A 23011-nucleotide genomic window follows, 5' to 3' on the forward strand; every position below is an offset into this window, starting at 1 on the left:
CAGCCAGAGATTATTAGCTCGTTATTTTATTTTTATCTGCCTCCTCTTCTCCTGTTGGGAAGTGCCTGGACTGCTTTCAGTATGTTCATCTTGATTAGTAATGCATTGGAACTCCAGCATGCTGCATCACCTTTTTGTAGTTTATAAATTAAACTGGCAAATGCAATTACTTTATTTTAGGAAGGTTTGAAGCCAATTAATTTTATTTTTATGCACTTTAGGATGTCATTCACAACATAGTATCCCTACTTAGTGGAGGTAATGTCACATCTGAGATAAGACGAGAGGAAGAGATTTCACAGTGACTTCACTGGAACCAGTCTGCAATCCATGTTTGCAATTAAGTGAATATTTGCATCTATTTCTCTTAATAATATCAGCTGCTTGCCTAATATAATTTACATTTGACAGCACATAGTGATTTCTATCACATTCATAGTCCTGACCATAATTCATGAGTGAACTTGCTAGAGAGTTATCAGATTAACCCATTTGCCGTATATGAAGCATCTACCATGGTTCTTCATTCTGTGTCTTTTGCACATGATGGGCCGTATTTTCCGATCAGAGGCTTCCCGCGTGCGGAAGCCTCCGATCTGGAAAAAAATCTACGCACTTACCTGAGGGCTCCCAAGATGCGTATAGTTCCGATGCTGGGCCTCTCGAACTCCAAGTGTGCAGGGCCCACGTATTCCAAGGGTGCATGCAGTTCGCAAGTGTCCCTGGGATCACATGGGCCATGGGGAGCCAATCAAAGAAGGGAATTTCCCTTCATACACTTGACAGATAGACCTGTCAAAAATATGAATGGAGATCACTCCAAAGCATTAAATAATTTTTTTAAATCACATTTTTAAAATTAGTTGAAATTACAATAAATTATATTTTAAACAAATTAAATTTTTTGAAAAAATAAAGTTTTTTACAGGGCTAGAAATAAACTTACTTTTTTTTTTAAAGTATTTTAAAATGATAAATGACTGGAAAAAAACGTTTTTTTTAAAAACTTTTTTCAACTCTTATCCTGGTAAACGTAGGCCTTGCGCCTGCTTTTACCAGGCGTAAGAATTCTAAAGATTTTCTGCGGGCGGAGGGGCTCCAGAAAGCAGAACTATTTGCCCGCAGAGGCCCTTCTCTAGGGCAGGTGTCCGATCGATCGGAAATGCCAGTTTTCAGCGCATGCCTGAAACTGATATTTCGGATGTCCCTACGGGTGGGTACAGAATGCGTACCCACCCGTAGGGATCGGAATATCCGGGCCACTGTGTACTAGGGAAAGTTGTCTAATTTGTGATCTTTTACTTTTTAGTGAACTTAGTTGACTAGGTTGGGGATATGTGGAAGAATTTGATTACTGTATGTGTCTATACAGCTGCTCTGTCTTGTTGGTCACTGCACGTCTAGCATTATTATAAAATGTGTGTTTACTTTGTTGTTTCATTTTAACTAAACCAAAGCAACCAGCTTTCTCAATGTTTTTTTCCTCCCTTGTCTTGCTTGGGCAGAGTTCGGCAAGCAACAACAGGCCCTCAGTACCTTCCCTAAAGTAATCTTCCATGTGTGAGCCAAAGATGTGTGTCACAGGGTAGCTGACCATGGAGGGCCTCATAGCCAAACCAAATCCTGTTCTCACCCAACATCTACACATTATGCACTTCCCAGTTGGTACTATTGAATAACATTTGAGAGCTGTAACCTCATGATTTGTCTCCTCCCTGTCCTAGGAGTGCTGAGGCCAATTGTAGTGTGTGCCATTTAAAGGCAAACAAGTTGCATTCCAATACAGTCCAAGTGAAATTTTAATAGATTGTGTAGTTGGGCCATAATTAACCTACAGTACAATAATTTCTTATTCTTTATGTACAGATTGAGATAAAGTAAAATAAATTCAATTTTGGTCTGATTCTAAGTTCCTTTTAATACAACTTGCACAATTACTTGACATGTAACTAGGACCTGTTACTCATCTAAACTAATAGTGCTTATGTAGGCAGTGACCAACCATGCTCTGTTTTGACTTGTTTTAACTTTCCCTCTACTGTCAACATTAGATATTTTAACACACTGCAATCTTTTTTTCAATTGCTGCACAAAAATTAGTTATGGTCTTTCAAGCAGGAAAATGTAGTTATTCTGAAGCTTCTTGAATAATTGCTGAAATACATCATTTAAAATAAGATTTGATCCACATTAAGTGATTCGGTATTGTCTGAAAAAAAATTGCAGTCAAATCCAGTTACGTGTAACTCAGTTATCTGGAAATCCTGTTTGGGTATAGAATTATAGAATCCTGCACTATTCTATAGTGATAGATTTTAGATTTTCTGCAAGAAAATTAGTATGATAATTTTGGCTGTATGCAAATAAACTGGTTTCTTATTGCAATTGATTCACAACGTGTCAGCCATGTCTCAGTTTGTAGCACCCTCACCTCTGAGTCAGAAGGTTGTGGGTTCAAATCCCACTCCAGAGGCGTGAGCACAAAAATCTAGGTTGACACTCCAGTGCAGTACTGAGCAAGTGCTGCACTGTCGCAGGTACCGTGTTTCGGATGAGACGTTAAACCGAGGTCCCGTCTGCTCTCTCAGGTGGACATAAAAGGTCCATGGCACTATTTAGAAGAAGAGCAAGGTGTCCTGGCCAGTAGTTATCCCTCAATCAGCATGACTAAAACAAGATTATCTGGTCATTATCACATTGCTGTTTGTGGGAGCTTGCTGGGCGCATTTCCTACATTACAACAGTGACTACACTTCAAAAAGTACTTCATTGGCTGTAAAGCGCTTTGGGACATCCTGAGGTCGTGAAAGGCATATAAATGCAAGTCTTTCTTTATAGCTGCATATATATTAAGACACTGCTATTGTAATATTGCAGCATTGTAATATGTGAGGTGACTTCGTGACCTACCATAAAAGGTAACTTTCTGTCATACTGCCAGAGGCGCAGTACTGCTGATTGCAAACATAAAAGGCTGTTGCAAACATAAAAGGTTGTTGCTTGGACTCCTGCCACAGGCCACTACACTTTTCTCATTGTAGATGGGTTGCATGCATTTTTAGCATGTACAGACCTTCCCTTGACAGTTGGAAAAATCGGTAGCGGAAACCTAAAGTCGCAAGCAGGACTCTTCAACTGTGCGTGAACAGTTGTTTCCCCATTGCTGCTGCTGCTCAGCAATCTGCACTGCAATGTAAATGGGGTGGATTCCTGAGCATATTGCAGAACCACTTCCAGTAGACAATGACTGGCATCCCACAAGGAATATTGCACCATTTCTCCAACCTGCATTTAAAAACAATCTTGAAACAGTTCAGCTTAGTGATTCATAGCTTTTGGCAAATTGGGTGCTTATTAAGGGGAGGAATTTTGGTGCTAGGGAAGGGACTGCATTCTGATTCTAGGGTCAGCAAAATCCTTTTCCAGATCAGGTAACTCATTAGCAGCAAATGACCTCCTATTCCTCCCCAACAATGTGGTGTCATATCAAACTGTAAAGAGCACACCCAGATGCACCATTGTAGTGTTTTCATTTCCCATATCAGCCACTCTTGTGGCCTTTTGAGTTAGATTGCTTTCTTATTGGAAAAATAAGGAGAGTTTTGCATTGTTGGCCTTCACCCATGAGCAACTAGGCTGTGAATGTCCAAACTCTTGTACAGTCAGGGGAGATTCAAGGCCTTTATTCTCTGGGCTGTCTTTCAAGGCAGGTTGCAGAAGTGGAAACATTTCTAATGCAACCTGTAAATCAACAATAGTCCATGTGTAGTAGTGTTCTGGTAGTCAAGAAGCAGTGGCTTCATGACTCCTGGTGACTCATGGGGCCCCATGCTCTTGGCCACTGGAGGCTGAGAAGAAAAGAACAGGTGAATACCCAGAGTGCAGACTGCTCCACCAACGGTGTTCTGACACAGTCCCTAGCCTAAGTGCATATTCACCTTCCTCCGCCCCCAAAATGCCAACACCCACATCTCCAGCTGTAAAACTAGTAGGAGCTAATGTTAATGTCTAATATTAAAGCCAGAGTGCCAAATGGAAAGATTTAGTGCTGTTCCTCAAGTTTGGATTGAGTTTCATTGTCTTTGACCTTCTATACTATTCCAGAGGTCAGAGTGGGAGGGGAAATTGAAGTGACAAGCAACAGAGATGGACCACATAAAGGTAAAGGTTGAGTGGAAATTTCAAGCATTGACAGAATTTTATTAACTATCAGGGTGAGAGCAGGAAGCAGCACCAACATAGTCATCAATGTAACAGCAGAAAAGGGTTTCAGTCAGAATTGCAGTGAAGAGTGTTCAGCATGTCCATAAAAATATAGACATAGCTAGGACCCATATGGGTTTACAAGACCTTTTTTATGTGGAGGAAGTGAGAAGTTGTTCAGGGTGAGAACCAGTTCAGCCAGGCAGACAAGGGTAGTGGATAGGGACTAGTTGGGCCGCTGTTGAAACAAGAAATGGGAGGCCCTCGGGCTGGCCTGGTGATGGATGGAGGTGTAGAACAACTGTACAACCATACCAAAAAAGAGACAAGTGGGTCCAGAAAACTAGAAGTTGTTAGAGGGAGAGAGCATCAGAAGAATGATTGATGTAGGTGGGTAGGGACTGGATTGGGGTGGGGAATAGGAGTCAAGATAAGTTGCTTATGATCCTCGCTTACCTCTGACAATATTCTGGCAACTCTAAGGAAAAGGGGGCATTAGTCAAACAATAGGCATTTTTGGTTAATCATTATGAAGTCTGCAGAATACTATCTGAGTAGGCGGTCTGATGATTACTAGTCTCTTGCTGTGGTGAGTTCTGAATCACTTTTCTGGGGATGAAATGATTGCGCAGGTCCTGACAATCTTGCAGTCATTATTTGATGGTGTAACCAATCCTCTTGCAAGCTGGTGCAGAAATTGTTGAAACACCTTGGGGTAGATTCTCAACAATGCAAAACAAGTATTGGTTTATGAAACCCGTGGTTGAAGAACATTTAAAGCCAGTTTGTTCATTGTTTTATTGTGTCGGCACATCTGTTGGGAAGGAAGGCCAAATGGTTTGGCATTACAAAGTTTTCCACAGATGTGATGCATCATGCTCTGTTATTGACTGGTCAGAAGAATGTGTCAAGCCAGTTGATTGTATGTTTTTCTGTGTGTAATATAATAATTGTACCCAATGAGACATGTTTAGGAATTAGCTACTCCTGTCCCAAGCTTACCCAAGTCGATTGTGAAAATTTAAATATGTCACATGATTTCAAGCTCCTTTCCTCATACAGGGCAGTGGGCAAATGCTAGGTGGCACATAAGGAAAAAAATGATTTTTTGCATTTGCCTACATGTCATCTTTGTGCCTTCTTGAATGTATTAAGTGGGAGTATATCATATTTTGCATGTACCAAATTCAAACCTTTTGAGACATAAAGAGGAAATACCCAATGTATTTACTAAAATAAGGATTCTATCATTTGAGTTTGGTTCCACCTCATCAATTTCATCAAAAGTATTTAAAAATCAACATTTTACTGAGGACTGGGCAACACATTGACCTTTTTAAAAAAAAAAAAAAAAAAATTGTTCTTGGGATATGGGTGTCACTAGCAAAGCCAGCATTTATTGCCCATCCCTAGTTGCCCTTGAGAAGGTGGTGGTGGGCCGCCTTCTTGAACCGCTGCAGTCCGTGTGGTGAAGGTACTCCCACAGTGCTTTGGGACCTGGGTTTGAATCTAGTCCAGACTGATGGCTTTTAGGGCCTTGTTTTTAAAAAAAAAAAAAAAAAAAATTAGTTTGGGTAATTTAAACTGAGCAGTCAGAGCCCATAGCACAATCAGTTGCAGTGGGCACTAAATTGGAAATCTCACTTGGAGAGGTCACAAAGCATGGCTGGTGTGAGAAGAGGTAAACATCACCACAATCTGTAACCTCATGGCCTGGCATATCCCTCACTCTACCATTACCATCAAGCCAGGGGACCAACCCTGGTTCAATACAGAGTGTAGAAGAGCATGCCAGGAGCAGCACCAGGCGTACCTAAAAATGAGTTGCCAACCTGGGGAAGCTGCAACACATGACTACATGCATGCTAAAAAGCGGAAGCAGTATGCTATAGACAGGGCTAAGCGATCCCAGAACCAGCAGATCAGATCAAAGTTTTGCAGTCCTGCCACATCCAATCGTGAATGGTGGTGAACCATTAAACAACTAACTGGAGGAGGAGGCTCTATGAATATCCCCATCCTCAATGATGGTGGAGCCCAGCACGTGAGTGCAAAAGACAAGGCTGAAGCGTTTGCAACCATCTTCAGCCAGAAGTGCTGAGTGGATGATCTATATCGGACTCCTCCTGAGGTCCCCACCCTCACAGAAGATAGTCTTCAGCCAATTCGATTCACTCCACGTGATATCAAGAAATGGCTGAGCGCACTGGATACAGCAAAGGCTGTGGGCCCCGACAACATCCCGGCTGTCGTGCTGAAGACTTGTGCTCCAGAACTAGCCGTGCCTCTAGCTAAGCTGTTCCAGTACAGCTACAACACTGGCACCTATCCGACAATGTGGAAAAATGTATGTCCTGTCCACAAAAAGCAGGACAAATCCAATCCAGCCAATTACCGCCCCATCAGTCTACTCTCAATCATCAGCAAAGTGATGGAAGGTGTTATCAACAGTGCTATCAAGCGGCACTTACCAATAATCTGTTCACTGATGCCCAGTTTGGGTTCCGCCAAGACCACTCTGCTCCTGACCTTATTACAGCCTTGGTCCAAACATGGACAAAGGAGCTGAATTCCAGAGGTGAGGTGAGAGTGACTGCCCTTGACATCAAGGCAGCATTTGATCGAGAGTGGCATCAAGGAGCCCTAGTAAAACTGAAGTCAATGGGAATCGGGGAGAAACGTCTCCACTGGCTGGAGTCATACCTAGCACAAAGGAAGATGGTTGTGGTGGTTGGAGGTCAATCATCACCACCCCAGGACATTGCTGCAGGAGTTCCTCAGGGCAGTGTCCTAGGTCCAACCATCATAAGCTGCTTCATTAATGACATTCCCTCCATCATAAGGTCAGAAGTGGGGATGTTCGCTGATGACTGCAGTGTTCAGTGCCATTCACAACTTCTCAGATAATGAAGCAGTTCATGCCTGCATGCAACAAGACCTGGATGACGTTCAGGCTTGGGCTGATCTGTGGCGTGAATGCTACCTGGCACTTAAGTGCCAGGCAATGACTATCTCCAACAAGCGAGAGTCTAACCCCCGCCCCATGACATTCAATGGCATTACCATCGCTGAATCCCCACCATCAACATCCTGGGGATCACCATTGACCAGAAACTTAACTAGACCAACCACATAAATACTGTGGCAAGAAGAGCAGGTCAGAGACTAGATATTCTGCGGCGAGTGTCTCGCCTCCTAATTCCCCAAAGCCTTTCCACTATCTACAAGGCACAAATTGGGAGCGTGATGGAATACTCTCCACTTGCCTTAGATGAGTGCAGCTCCAACAACACTCAAGAAGCTCAACTCCATCCAGGACAAAGCAGCCTGCTTGATTGGCACCCCATCTACCATCTTAAACATTCACTCCCTCCACCACCGGCGTACCGTGGCTGCAGTGTGTACCATCTACAAGATGCACTGCAGCAACTCGCCAAGCTTCTTCGGCAGCACCTCCCAAACCCACAACCTCTTCCACCTAGAAGGACAAGGGCAGCAGGCACATGGGAACACCACCATCACCAAGTTCTCCTCCACGTCACACACCATCCTAACTTGGAAATATATCGCCATTCCTTCATCGTCGCTGGGTCAAAATCCTGGAACTCCTTCCCTAACGGCACTGTGGGAGTACCTTCACCACACAGACTGCAGTGGTTCAAGAAGGCAGCTCACCACCACCTTCTCGAGGGATGGGCAATAAACTTTGGCCTTGCCAGCGTCCACATCCCATAAAATAATATTTTTTTAAATCACATTGGAACCGTAGAGAAGCCCCATCTTGTAATACACCTGGCATGGGCTGTACCTGATCTTGAGAGTAGTTGAAAATTCCATTTCCAAAGGTTGGATATTCCTTAGTTTGGGCATAACACTTTGTTTTGCTTTACTTTGACATTTGGGGGGGACAGGGGAGGAGAGAAAGAGGGAGCTGGTTGACACCTCTGGTTATATTACATGCTCTGCTTCGCATTCACACAGTGGAGATGTACCAACGTTGTCAAAACCTTCCTCTGTGATCCTCTGCTTGTGTCCAGGATGGGCTGTCATGCAGTAAGCGAAATAGTTCTGAGCCTTTAGGACTACCAACATACCTCCTTAACAATCTTATGTAGAGGAACAACTGTTTTGAACTGAACAATTTATATAGCCATGAGTTGGTCTTGATTCCCCAAGTGTGTGAAAGTGGAAAAGCTCCCTAGCTGTCAATTCCCAAGGAGCTGTCAATTCCCAAGAGCCTGTCAGATTCTAATGGCTGTGATCTCCACTTCATTGCCTTGCATTTGCCCTGAGGCCTTTCTCCTAAACAATCTCTGTAAACCAGTATTTTGCACAAGCAGATAGGAACTAGAATGTGTAAGGTCTGTATTATGAGGTGTGGAGAAGTTCAAGCAGTATTATTTTTTAAATAAATAGGTTCTAGGCTGCTAGTGATGCAGGTGGGTTTAACTTTTGTGATTTGATAAACTCATGGTGGCATTTTCCTTCCCACATCTTTACAAATACTACAGTATTCGATTTCAGCCTGCAGAGGAAGTATGTCTTTTTGTAACAGGATGGATCCATACTATGGGTGTGGAAAGAGGTTACTATTGTGTGTCTGTTTTACGTCAGAAAAATAGCATTGCAAGCAGTTTGTATGCATTCAGTTGTTTGCGGTGTAATGATGCTTGACCTGATGGTTGCAGATAATTTTTTTAGACAAAGAACAGGGTGTGTATAATTCTGATGTAAAAAAAAGATATTAGCCCGGACTTTGCGGTCGGGATGATGGCGGACTGGCCGTGTTCTCCATCATTCCACCTTTGAAACTGACCTCAACTTCAAGATTTGGTGTATGCGCACTAGCTTCAAGAACATCTTTGGTATGCCGAAGACTCCATGAAAAAGCAAACCTGAAACATAGCTTGGCTCTGTCCCACTAGTTGCTTGTCAACTCTGGAGCATTGACTTTTTAAAAAAACTAAACTTAATGGTTTTCTTAAATAGTTATTAAGATAATGGCCCGTATTTTCCGATCGGAGGCTTCCGGCGTGCAAGGCCTCCGATCTGGAAAAAAATCTACGAACTTTCCCGAGGTCCGGCCTTTTCCGCTCTTGGGCCTCTCCACGACGAAATGCGCAGGGCCCACGTCTCCCAGGGGCGCATGCGGTTCGCAAGCGTCCCTGGGATCATGTGGGCCATGGGGGAACCAATGGGAGAAGGGAATCTCCCTTCATACTTTTGACGGCTTAGACCTGTCAAAAGTAGGAATGGAAATCACTCCAAAAACACATCAAAACATTAAATAATTTTTTTTAATCATGTTTTTAAAATTAGTTAAAATTAAATATTTTAAACAAATTAAATTTTTTGGGAAAAAAAAAGTTTTTATGGGGCTAAAAATAAACGTACCTTTTTTGAAAGTATTTTGAAATTATAAATGAGTGGAAATTCTTTTTATTTTTTTAAACTCTCTTATGCTGATAAAAGCAGGCCTTACCAGGCTTAAGATTTTTAAGTGATTTCAGCGGGCGGAGGTTCTGCAGAAAGCAGAATTCTCCATCTGCAGAAGCCCTTCTCCAGGGCAGGCGTGCGATCTCTTCAGGCGTGGATTCTTGACATTGGAAATGCCGGTTTTCAGCGTATGCGCTTCGCATGCCTGAAACCGGCAATTACGAGGTCCCTACGGGTGTGTACGCAGCTCGTACACACCCATCGGGATCGGAAAATGCAGGCCATTAAGATTTTAGTGTATGATTTTTAATCATTCTACCCCCACCCCCAACCCCACAAAGAAAACTGGGGGACGGTTATATTGCTGCATGCGTGTTTGGGGAGTTTCTTCCACTATTGGAAAGGGCGCAGAGGAGGGCCACTAGACTAATTCCCAGTATAAAGCATCTTTTTATCAAGATAGGCTAAAAGAGTTGGGACTCTACACTTTAGAGTAGAGTAGACTTAGGAGTGATCTGATGGAGGTTTATAAGACAATGAAGGGACTAGATTATGTTCCAGTTGACAGCTTGTTCCAATTAAATAGGTTAGTGAGGACCAGGTGTCACAATTTTAAGTTGTGTAAGGCCACATCTAGGTTAAATGTCAGGAGGTAGTTCTTTTCCCAGAGTCTCGTGCGGTGGACGCCAATTCACTGAATTCCTTCAAGCGAGAGCTGGACCTGTTTCTGGTTGGGGTTGACATCACCTCTTTATAAAAGGTGGGTACGTCAGGGAATTCAAGGCCAGAGTGATCTCCTGGACTAATTTTGATTGCCTAGATGGGTCAGAGAGGAATTTCCCAGATCAGTTGACCTGGGTTTTTATCTTTTTCTTTGCCCCTCCCAGGAGATCACATGATTTTGGGTGGGGTGGAGAGTGTATATATTGTGAGACGCAAAGTATTGCAATTGTGTGGGACAGACCGGATGGACCAGAGGGTTTTTACCTGTCCGTCATTGTTCGTATATCTGAAGGAAAAGATGCATCCAGCTTAGCACTTACCTGACTTGGCTAAGTTCGGTAACCTGCTATGGTGAATCGGTGATGATAAAATCATGCATGTCCTGCCACTCGGATGTGGTGGATGGTGCACTGTGCTGACACACACACATCTGTGTTTATTATGACACAGCCCTGGGTACAGATCCTTTCTGATTATTTACCTTTTATTAAAATCCCCCTCAAACTTGAACACCTCTCTAAAATATTAAACCTGCATAACCTTTTTTATCTTTCTTTCTTTCTTTCTTTCTTTCTTTCTTTCTTTCTTTCTTTCTTTTCTTTTCTTTTCTTTTCTTTTCTTTCTTTCCCCCCCCCCCCCCCACCCTTCCTGGCCTGTTGAGTATTTCTAGCATTTTCTGTTTTTACCCCAGTTTCTTTAGTTGTCTCCTAAAGCCTCTCGTACATGGTAGCACCTTCGTGAACCTCTTCTGCACCCTCTCTCTGGTATTTACATCCTTTCCAAAGTTGGACACAGAATATTCTAACAGTGGCATGGAGTTGAAAAAGAAAGACTTGTATGGTTTCTTCACAACTTTATCAACTTGTCCCAAAAAAGATTTGTGTGTCTGAACCCCTAAGTGACTTTATAGTGTTCTGCTCCTTTTAAAGTTTAGTCATTTAGTAAAAAGGTGTAAATTACTAAGTAATTATGTGTTTAATTTCTGATGTATACTTTGACACTGCTTTCATTGTATGCATGTTTTAGGTTCTAGTTGTTTTGGGGATTGATGCCAGTGATTACTGATTCCAAATAGGCTGTCTATTCTGTTGCACAGGGCAGTATGGAAGTGTTGCTGGGCACCAAAGAGGCCCTGTTTTCAAGAGACACTGCACAAGTAGTGAGTTTTAATAAAACAAACTGGCAACATTCAAAAGGAATTGCTATTTCTGCATCTGGATCACATGATTTTTTAAAACTATTTTCATACTTAATTTTATGAGGATCTATGCTCTGCCCGTCTCCCTTGTACACACAGTGGTATGAGAATTCCTAGACTGTCTGTTGTTTCCAAATTATATGCCAAGATCTTGCTGCAGAAGGAGTCATGCACAGAACATTGTTGGACAAAGACCCCTGGACTACTTTTGAATGACCTCCTTACTGTTCAACAACATAGCACACCGTTGTCAACCTTCCAAAGTACTCCAGGCAATTTCTTTTGGCGTGTAGTTCTCTTTTTGTAGGATGTTTTGCAGTCTGGTGTTCGGAGTCCTATTTTTAAACCTGTGGAAAACAGACCAGCACTTTCTGACTGGCTACACATTTAATCTTCCACTACCTATAGTAAGAGGGCTCTCTGGTTCACAGTCTTACTCCAGTTACAGAGTATTGTACTTAGCTACTGACATACAAATCTGTCATTTATCATTGAGAAGGTGATAGATATGCAGCAAGTTGGAACTCAAAGCCATTGTTTTGTTTGTTTCCAGCCATGATTTCCCCACATGGCAAGTTGTTGATCTCAACTGCACAACTAAGGAAAAACACACAGGTGGGATAGTTATTTCCCCTCTCCTTCCCCACAGGGACTGAGCCATAATGAAGGTCAATCATTCACTTGTGCTATCTTCACCTTGGTCATCCAATAGAATGGTGTTAGTAAAGCCCTGGGGATAGGTCTTCAGCTGGTCCTCTTAAAAGGGAAAACTCAAATGCAAACAAGCATTTTAGTAAATCAGGAAAAAAGGAAAGAAATAACAGATACTCCAACCATGGAGAGGAAGTGAATGTGTTGAATGACCTGCTTAAAAGAAAAACAGGAAATTTAAAAATATATCCGTGAGACAATGACGAGACTTTTTTTTTAAAAAGCCTGCAAATAACCAAGACGGTGAGAGCCTTCCACCCAGTGAAAAGGGCAAGGTGGAAAAAAAACAGCCTGCAGATACAAATCTAAAATGAAAACTGAAGTGTTAGATCATACAGTGGGTTTATTAGTACCACAGAAGAGTAAAATCACAGAATAGTAAAATCAGGCTAACACTAAAGGTGTAGATACCCTGCCCTCTCAGCCAGAACTAACAAAAGGTCTACACCTAGTCAACCTTCCTCCCTCCGCCCCCCCGCATCCCAAGATATCGAAAAATTATTCCCCCCCCCCCCCCCCCCAAATGATTCATTGCCATGAAGAAAATGGGGCATATAGTTAAGGTCTTAAGTTAGGAAAGTCGATATCCAGACCAGAGGGCTGCAGTGTCCAGGAGAAAAATGAGACACTGTCATTAAGCTTGCTTGGAACAGTGTGATGCCAAATATCGAGAGGTCAGAGTGGAAATGAGAAGGTGAGTTAAAGCAGTGAGCCATGGAGAAGTCGGGGTTAACCTGTGGACAGAACACAATTGTTCTGCAAAATGGTCTCCTAATTCTGTGGGAGTATTTGGGCTTGTAGTAGATGTCTGTGGAAAACCCACCAGTAGAGATAGATAGAGACCGAGACATTTAGGAAGGGAAGAGTCCGAAATGGATCATGAAGTTGAGGGATGAGTGGAAAGTGGAAGCAGAGCTAATGAAATTCTCAAGAGCTGGAAGCAACATAAATGTAATGGAAGGAGAGGTCAGGAAACAGACCTGAGCAGGATTAGAAGAGAGGATTCCATATAACCTACAAGAAGACGGGCATAACGGGTTCCCATACTTCAGTCGACCTACCACCATCTTAGGTATTTGTACATTGCTTTGTGGTGCTTTTAATGTCTTCTCATTCCCTTACTGAGATCTTTTACAGTTTCATGCTTATTTTTTAAGCAAGTGATGGGTCACTCACCCATTAGCTGCCCCTCTGACTCGACAACCTATTGTTTCCCCACCCCTTCTTTCCCCTCCATTCTATGAAACCGCTTGTTTAGTTTTCAATTTTCAGTTCTGATGAAGGGTATATATCCCAAATGTCATCCTGTCTTTTCACTCTACAGATGCTGACCAGCCTGCTGTGTATTTTCAGCAATTTTTTTTTCAGATTTTTGTTTTAGACTTTCAGCATTTGGGAGTTTTTTTTAGTTCTGCATTTAACCTACTCCCATTATTCTTCATGCTCTTTGTTCTGTTATTCTCTCAATAAGATCATTCTAACATCATTATTAGTCCTTTATCACTAAATCTGTTCCACAATGGTAGTGAACTGTTATTTACATTTCCAAAAGGTAACAATGTATATTGGAGGGAAGGGAGATTAAAATCTATTGTGAATTATGTAGTCTTATTCGTTAGTGATTGTCATAATGGACTGTATTACCCTTTTATGTAACCAGTTCAGTTTGAGTTAAAAATACAGCAGTGTTTTCATAACATGATTCTTGGAACCAAGCAAGCTGTAATTTTTATATGATTTGATACAAACAGGTGTGCTTCAATGCAACTTTTAAATGCTGTGTATAACAAAAATAAAGCTGTTTCAAAAACCAATATGCTCGGTATACTTTGTCCTCCTGCCAATTGGACATTGTTCTCGATTTTAAAACCTCGTTGAGAACTTTAAACAAATATATTCCATGAAACAAAGCAGGAATTTCATTTTAAAACAATTGAAAGAATGGGTGTATATATTTATATAAAAGACCAAATCTTGTGCTCAAGCTGTGGATCTTCCAACAGGATCCCCAAATCTTCCTCCAGTCCAATATTTAAAGTGGCTCATACAATGTTTGTATGGGATCTTCAAAAACCTCTCCACCCCACATTGAAAAATGTAAGAAGTCACACAACACCAGGTTATAGTCCAACAGTTTTATTTGAAATCACAAGCTTTCGGAGCGCTGCTCCTTCGTCAGGTGAAGTGGAGAGATGCCTATAGACACAGCTTATATAGTCAGAGAATAATGCCAGATGATTACAGGTAATCTTTCTAACTGCCATTTATCACACCTCGGCAGAGAGATAATCACAGCGATCAAAGGTGTGAATGGTGCTCACAGGTTAGTCAGGAAAACATTACATCAAAGAACAATGAGGTGGGGTCACAAGGGGTCAAATGTTGCAGATGCTGGGGTCTGTATGAAAAACAAAAAACAGACAAAAAAATCTGCAACATTTGACCCCTTGTGACCCCACCTCATTGTTCTTTGATGTAATGTTTTCCTGACTAACCTGTGAGCACCATTCACACCTTTGATCGCTGTGATTCTGCCGAGGTGTGATAAATGGCAGTTTGAAAGATTACCTGTAATCATCTGGCATTATTCTCTGACTATATAAGCTGTGTCTTTATGCATCTCTCCACTTCACCTGACGAAGGAGCAGTGCTCCGAAAGCTTGTGATTTCAAATAAAACTGTTGGACTATAACCTGGTGTTGTGTGACTTCTTACATTTGTCCACACCATGGCCACATTGAAAAGAAAGACTTGCATTTATATAGTGCCATTCATGACCTCCGGATGTCACAAAGTGCTTTACAACCAATTAAGTACTTTTGAAGTGTAAAGAGTGTAGAACTCCCTTTACTCTTCAAATAGTGCCATGGGACATTTTATGTCCACCTAAGAAGGTAGACAATTTAATGCCTCATCTGAGAAACAGCACCTCTGACAGCGCAGTACTTACTCAGTATTGCACTGGAGTGTCGGCACAGATTGTGCTCAAGTCTCGAGTGGAACTTGAACCCACAACCTTTTGACTCTGAGGCAAGAGTGCTACCCACTGAGTCACGGCTGAACCCTGATGATGAAGACTGATCTTTTCAAGACTGAAAACAAACTGTTTTGGGATCAATGGTGGGATGAACACAATTATAAATCTTTTATGAAAAGTGGCAGTTTGGTATATCTTTCTATTTTAAATACTGGAAATTCCTAGTTCTTTCTGCTGCTGTTCTATTTCTGGTACTAGTACAGTGTTGCTACCATTATATTACTGGTTATGGCGGTTTGCATTTTGGAGTATTGGGAGATGTTATGGTTACCTACACTGTTTTTGATATTGGAAGGGTGTTATGGATGCACCATTTTGAAATTTTAATTTTCAACATGCTGTTAACCTACTTCCTCAACATTTTTTTTTTTTTTTTTTTTATAAAAACACCATCCTAGAGAAGAAGTGCCAAAGGGGTTTTAAAATATTGAGGGAGTCAAGAATTTACTGTCTACTGCTGTAAAGTCTAGCTGAGCTGCAGGTTTGCCATGAGAAGGAAGGTAAAAGATGAGATAGTTAGTTAAATTTCCTATTAAGTTTTGGGTATTATTTCTCCTTCACATTGAGAGTAAAGGGGTGTTTATTTTTAAAGTGCTTGGAGGAAGCTACAATTATCTGACCTCTTGATCTGCATGATGTACAAACCCAAACGCACTGATTATTCGAGCGGGTTCAGATTCTCATCACAATTCCTTGATTCAGTTACTCTTGGTTTTTCTGGTGAGGATTTGCAATTAAGCACAAGCCAGTAATATTTTCTATCTTTTCCTTTGCTGATACAACCTGCTGAACAAACTGGCAGTCAATACATTCCATGTCGTAGATTTGTAAAGTACACACGAGTAATGACCTTGATGTAATTTCGGTTAGTATTTTAAGAAGTAATTGTTGAATGCTAGAGAATAATAAGCCTTTTATAAGACTACAAACTAATAGCTTTAGATGACATCAAGAGCTCCACTTAAACTCTGGATTAAATTACTGTTTTTCTGTTGGCTATTATTTGGAGAATGCTTGAACAGAAATTGCATGGACAGTATATAATCTTGTGTGCAGATAACACCCTAACTAGTTACAGTACCATTTATTCAGAATCTCTTACTCCCATTATTCCTCTGCTGCAAAATGAATTCCGATGAGCCTGTAATTATTGATTATTCACTAAGTAGTCAGGTTCCTGTTGATATGAATCGCTGCTACAGTTTAGGTGTATTTTCATGTGCCACAATAGGATGTTGCAGTGGGATGATCTCACGGGATCACTTCTATACTTTGACACTTGTATTTTGTATGTTTTCACAGAGGTCCGACCCACATCCATTGGCTCAGTTCTTCTATGCGGATAAGGAAGTGACTCAAGTGATGACTGAGCTGAATAATGTGAATCTGCACAATGACCCCCAACAGTATATCGTACAACTAAATAATCTTCGAGCCAGACAGGTTAGTGACTTAGACTTAAGCAGACAATCTTGTATGGTAGAGCTAATCCATTCTTATTTTGAACACCCTGGAAACAAATTACTCTGAAATTGGAATAGTTGCCATAGTAGAGGTTACACTCTAGGTTATATGGATCTGTCTGTTAATGCATGCAACTTTTTTGCCAAAGAATATTCCAACACAAAACTTTAATGGAAATTGAAATATTTTCTAGTGTAAAGCTGCACATTCTCGCAATTGGAGCATTTCTAACAGTTGGTATCTCTTGCACTTCTCAATTTAGTCCCGTTTAGCAAATACATCAGCAATGAAATAAAAAAAATTCAGATCTTCATACTTCCCCCCCCAGTTCAATCATATTTTGCATGCTTCTCAAATCAACTACCATGTCATCACTTTGCTATTCTAGTTAACGAGTAATGATCTAAGGTTTACTTGGTGGACTTCTGAAAAAAACAAATGTTGGAAATTAAAAATAGTAGAATATGCTGGGAATGTACTGCAGGCCAGCTGGCATTTGGAAAAAAGTTAAGTAGGTGAAACCTTTCTTCAGAACCTCACTTCACCCTCTCCCACCCCCGCCCCCACTTATTCTGCCGTGGCTTTTTCTGGCAGGTGAGGAAGTATCACAGTAGCAGCTTGTTTGTTGTCTACACTTGATGGCTGGACTAATTACAATAAACCTTCACTAACGGTGGGCTCTAAAAATAGTTACAAGCCACAAATTGCTCAGTTTGCTAAATAAAGGGCATGAAATCATATAACTGGTTATGTGTTGTTTCTTGTTTTTTACAGTTTGGACAGAATTGTCATTCTCTCATGATGCCTTGTTGCCTCCTCTTTTGTTGATGTCATTAGCTGCAATTATAGTTTCCCAGGATTTTACCAAGTGACTTTATTTTTTAAAACCCCATAAATAGCAAACATTTTATTTGAATTGACTATTTCAATGTCCTCTTGTACTCTGAAACCTGATCTTACTTTTGTCTTTTTGAAATTTGGATTGAATTGGCTTATCCGTGTATTTTTCACTCTAATGGAACTAAGTATTTTTCATAAACTTTGACCATGATGAGTCATTCTGGCATCGTCGCCTTATTTAAAGTATTCAGCACTTCAACTGGTGATTGAGGAAAGGCTATAGCATCACCTATATATCCTCGAGAGATTTATCGGAGTATTTATTGGTGAATGGAAACTTTCCACTCTAAATGAACACCAAATTATTAAAATATTAATATTTTTTAAAATTGAATTTCAAGGCACAAGGGCATAATGTATTATATTACCACAAATATATGTCAAATGTCACCTCGAACTCACAATGTGGCTGCATCCTTGCTGTTTCTCCTGGATACTACACAATTGAGTACGGTTGCTATGGGTGGTGCTCTTTTAAATATCACAACAATCAAATGCTTAATCACCAAGCGCCCCACCTAAATGTGTGGGAACTACAGTTGCACACCAGTAGCACAGTATATGGATGTTATTGCACATCAGAATGGAGTAACATATTTGTGATAATACAATACATTATGCTGTTGTGTGTCCTGTTTAATGCTAATATACCCAATATATGGAATATTCCTAATGACTGAACCTAATCTCTAGATCTATAGTTTCCAAATCTGAGCAATATTCTTAGTTATAAAGGCCTAGTACTAATAAGCTGCTCACATTAAACTGAGGAAATGTTTGACTGTCTCCATCCTAACTGCTGTTTCAAAATATTTTTTTATTTGTTCCTGGGATGAGGGTGTCACTGGCAAGGCCAGCATTTATTGCCCATCCCTAATTGCCCTTGAGAAGGTGGTGGTTGTATTGATTTCTTTGTGGGTTCAATGATGAGACATTTATGAAAGAGAATGAGTTTTAATCTAAAGTCTGTTCAACTCTTTTATACAGCTTTTACAGGAGACACGATGCTGTGATGCATCTAGAACGAAACCGAAACTAAACTAACTGCCTTGCTTCTCTCGGTCACATGCCCTCTGCTGGTCAGGCACAAGCAATCAATACATGCAATCGTGCTATTAAGGCATCATAATCGAACAGGCAAATACCATCTATTTGCTGATATCATTACATCTCCTTTTCTTAAAACAAAAGTATTTTACTTTTAACTAACAACATGTTTTCTTTGTATTAATCTGCATTTTAACTGTAACACTTAATGAACTTACATTATCATTATCATGATCAAGGTTTTTTAACCTTGCTTTGTGTGTTCACATGAAATATGTCAATACACTAGAACTTGAAGAAAGAATAAGATAACATTACTTCCTTCTATAACAATAGTCCTTAAATTTGCTCAATGAGTCTCTCAGGAGGCTTCATGTGTCTTGAGGATTTTCTGATTGATTGTCCTTGAATCTGAGTTGTTGCCTCAGATGATTGGTTCTCAGCTGTGTGATCAGGTTGTTCAACAGTATCAGTCTCTTGACCTGCTGTGGCTGGTCCCATGAGAAGATCTCGACGATTTCTTCTCAGAACAGCACCCTCATCTGTCTGAATGGTGTATGATCTTGGTTGAACTTCACTCAGGACAGTTCCCTTCTGAGTCCATGTGTTTGTTTTGTCTTTGAACCTTACTTGGTCACCAGTGTGGAGTTCAGGTAGGTTTTGTGTTCCTCTGTCATAGTAGTACTTCTGCTTTTCTTTCTGTTCTTTGAACTTCCTCACTTTCTCCCCCTCTTTTGTTTTCAGGAGGTTTTCCGGGATGGGTAGGTTTGACCTTAGCCGACGTCCCATCAGGAGTTGGGCTGGTGACATACCACACTCGAGCGGCGTTGTGCGGTATACAAGCATGCTCTGGTAGAAGTCAGTTCCACTGTCTTTTGCCTTGTACATCAGTCTTTTCACTGTCTGGACCGATTTTTCCACTAGTCCATTGGACTGTGGAAAGTGAGGACTTGACGTTGTGTGGACAAAGTCCCACTCTTTGTCAAATTGTCGGAAACTTGCATTGTAAAACTGAGGTCCGTTGTCTGTGAAGACCTCGCTTGCCACGCCATGTCTGGAGAATATGGCTTTCATACATGTTATCACAGCATCTGCAGTGGTGGTGTGCAGTCTACAAACCTCTGGATACAGGGAGTAATAGTCTGTGACTACAAGATAGTCCTTCCCTTGACATACGAATAGGTCAGCGCCTACCTTCTGGTAAGGTCTGTCTGGTGCTGGGTGTGGCTTTAGTGGTTCTACCGGATTGCTTGCTCGATATTTCAGGCATATTGTGCAGTTTGACACCTCATTTGTCACATCTTGGTTGATTCGTGGCCAGTACATCACCTCTCGTGCTCTTTTCTTACACTTTTCGATTCCCAGATGTCCTCCATGGATCTTTTTTAGCATCTCTCTTCTCAAATCAAATCAAATCAAATCAAATCAACTTTTATTGTCATTGTTAGTGCACAAGTGCAGTACAACGAAATGTAGGCTTGCGGCTCCCGAGAGTGTACAATTTAGATTAGGACACTTAAACATTTCAACATACATTTGTACATATATATTAGCATAAATATGACCATAATAAAGTGCATCGGCAGATGTGCAGGCTTTAGTGTTTATTTGTGGAGTTCAGTAGGATGACAGCCCTGGGAAAGAAGCTGTTCCTAAATCTGGTCGTACGGGTACGAATGCATCTGTAGCGCCTTCCAGATGGTAGGAGGGCGAACAGACTGTGGCTGGGGTGGGTAGGGTCTTTGATGATGGACTCTTTGGGATAACTATTTTACTTCCTTTGTAGATGATGTCTTCGACCACTGATAGTTCCGCCCTGCAGTTCCAGTACTCTGCTATATCAGGTGAGCAGTCTTGCTTCATGTTGGGCCATCCATCCAAGATGCTTTTTCTCAGTCGTCTCATTGTTTCATCTTTGTTTGTCTCAGTCTTTATGAGCTCCATTTTTGCATCTGCTATGGGCAGTGCACTTGTGATCATGTCCACGTAGGCGTTCACTTTGTCATCCATTGTGGTGTTTGCGGGCTCACTTGGGTCTACAGCTCTGGACAACGTGTCTGCTGTATACATCAGCTTACCCGGTGTGTACGCAACATTCAGCGTATAGCGTTGCAGCCTGATCATCATTCTTTGTATTCTAAGCGGACAGCTATTTAGTGGCTTTTGGAACAATGCAATCAAGGGCTTATGGTCAGTCTCTACACTGATTGCTTGTCCTGCCACAAACTGGTGAAATCTTTCACAGGCGTATGTGATGCTGAGCAGCTCCTTTTCTTTTTGAGCATATCGCGTCTCCGCGTCTGTCATTGAGCGCGATGCATATGCAATAGGTTGCCAGTAGTCATATTGTTGCAGAAGAACGGCACCGAGCCCACTCTGTGATGCATCTGATGATATCCTGATGGGTCTCGCTGGGTCATAAAACCTCAGAACTGGTTCCTCTGTGAGCAGTTTCTTTAGATCGCTCCATGACTTCTCATGCTCATGATTCCATTCCCATTCTATGTTCTTTTCAGTGAGTCTTCTCAGTGGCGCCATCTTTTCTGAGAGGTTGGATATGAATTTCCCCATGTAGTTGATCATTCCATTAAACCTCTGCACGTCCTTTTTGCATTGTGGCTTTGGCATATTCTCAATGGCGGACACCTTTCTGGGATCTGGTCTGATGCCCTCACTGCTAAGGATATCTCCCACGAATGTCAGTTCTGTCACACCGAGCTGGCATTTCTCTCTATTCAGCTTCAGGTTTGTTTTCCTTGTTGCTTCCAGCACTTTTTTCAGTCTCTCGTCATGCTCAGTTCTCGTGGTTCCCCATACTATGATGTCATCCATTGATATATCAACTCCCTCCAGGTGCTCATAGATCATATGGATAGTCTTGTGATACACTTCAGGAGCTGAGGCAATGCCAAATGGTAACCTTAGGAATCTGTATCTGCCAAATGGACTGTTGAACGTGCACAGTCTTGAACTTGCTTCGTCCAGCTTCATCTGCCAAAATCCTGATGATGCATCTAACTTGCTGAAATATTTTGCATTTGCAAACTGTGCCATGATTTCCTCACGTGTAGGAAGCTTGAAGTGCTCTCTCTTTATTGCTCTGTTTAGATCTCTTGGATCCAGGCAAATTCTGAGCTTTCCATTCTTTTTGTCCACTACGACGAGGGAACTCACCCACTCAGTTGGCTCATCTATCTTCTGAATCACGTTCAGGCTTTCCATCCTGTCCAACTCTGCCTTCAGTTGCTTTTGAACATTGGCGAGACCATGCAGACACTGCGACAACGGATGAACGGACACCGCGCAACAATCACCAGGCAGGAGTGTTCCCTCCCAGTCGGGGAACACTTCAGCAGTCAAGGACATTCAGCCTCCGATCTTCGGGTAAGCATTCTCCAAGGCGGCCTTCGAGACACACGACAACGCAAAATCGTCGAGCAGAAACTGATAGCCAAGTTCCGCACCCATGAGGACGGCCTCAACCGAGATCTTGGGTTCATGTCACGCTACATGTAACCCCACCTGACGCAGGGTCATCCAGACTCGAGTCGACATTGGCTTGTTCTCTCTACACAGATGCGGCCGGACCTGCTGTGATTTCCAGCCAAAAAAAATGTTTTTTGTCTTTTTTTGTTTTTCATACAGACCCCAGCATCTGCAATATTTGACCCCTTGTGACCCCACCTCATTGTTCTTTGATGTAATGTTTCCCTGACTGACCTGTTTGGACACCATTCACACCTTTGACTGCTGTGATTATCTCTCTGCCGAGGTGTGATAAATGGCAGTTGGAAAGGTTACCTGTAAACATCTGACATGATTCTCTGACTATATAAGCTGTGTCTTTATGCATTTCTCCGCTTCACCTGAAGAAGGAGCAGCGCTCCGAAAGCTTGTGATTTCAAATAAAGCTGTTGGACTATAACCTGGTGTTGTGTGACTTCTTACATTTGTCCACCCCAGTCCAACTCCGGCATTTCCACACCATTGCTTTTGAAGAGCAAACGGAACTTTTCTGCATGGATGTATGACCGGTGTCATACTTTTATCTACTCTGATCGTGTGTTCTCCTGGAATGCAGCCTAGACCCTTAAATAGGTCGTTGTACTCTTTCATGAGTTCATCATAGACTGTCTCTCCTTCGCTTTCCACAACGAGGACTCTCTTTACCAGGTTCAGCCTCTCACAGGCTTTTAAACCTAGTATGGCTTGCACATCCTTTGGCACCACGATTAATGCTAGCGTGTGCTCTCTGTCCTTGTGTGTTACTTTGACAATGCATCTTCCTTTCA

The 23011-nt window shown here is 41.7% G+C and overlaps 1 protein-coding gene across 1 annotated transcript in view; it reads left to right on the top strand.

The window, feature by feature from the left end:
• The window catches only part of LOC147113972 (lateral signaling target protein 2 homolog), a 58198-nt gene that overhangs the window by 1022 nt on the left and 34165 nt on the right, over window positions 1-23011 (top strand). Inside the window, exon 2 of the mRNA XM_085995433.1 lies at window positions 16611-16751. Within this exon, the coding sequence (XP_085851559.1) occupies window positions 16611-16751 (141 nt within the window). The remainder of the gene's footprint in view (window positions 1-16610; window positions 16752-23011) is intronic.

This window comes from Somniosus microcephalus, chromosome 8 (genome assembly GCF_052327205.1).
Source record: "Somniosus microcephalus isolate GS21.2 chromosome 8, FLI_Smic_1.0, whole genome shotgun sequence".
Lineage (NCBI taxonomy): Eukaryota > Metazoa > Chordata > Chondrichthyes > Squaliformes > Somniosidae > Somniosus > Somniosus microcephalus.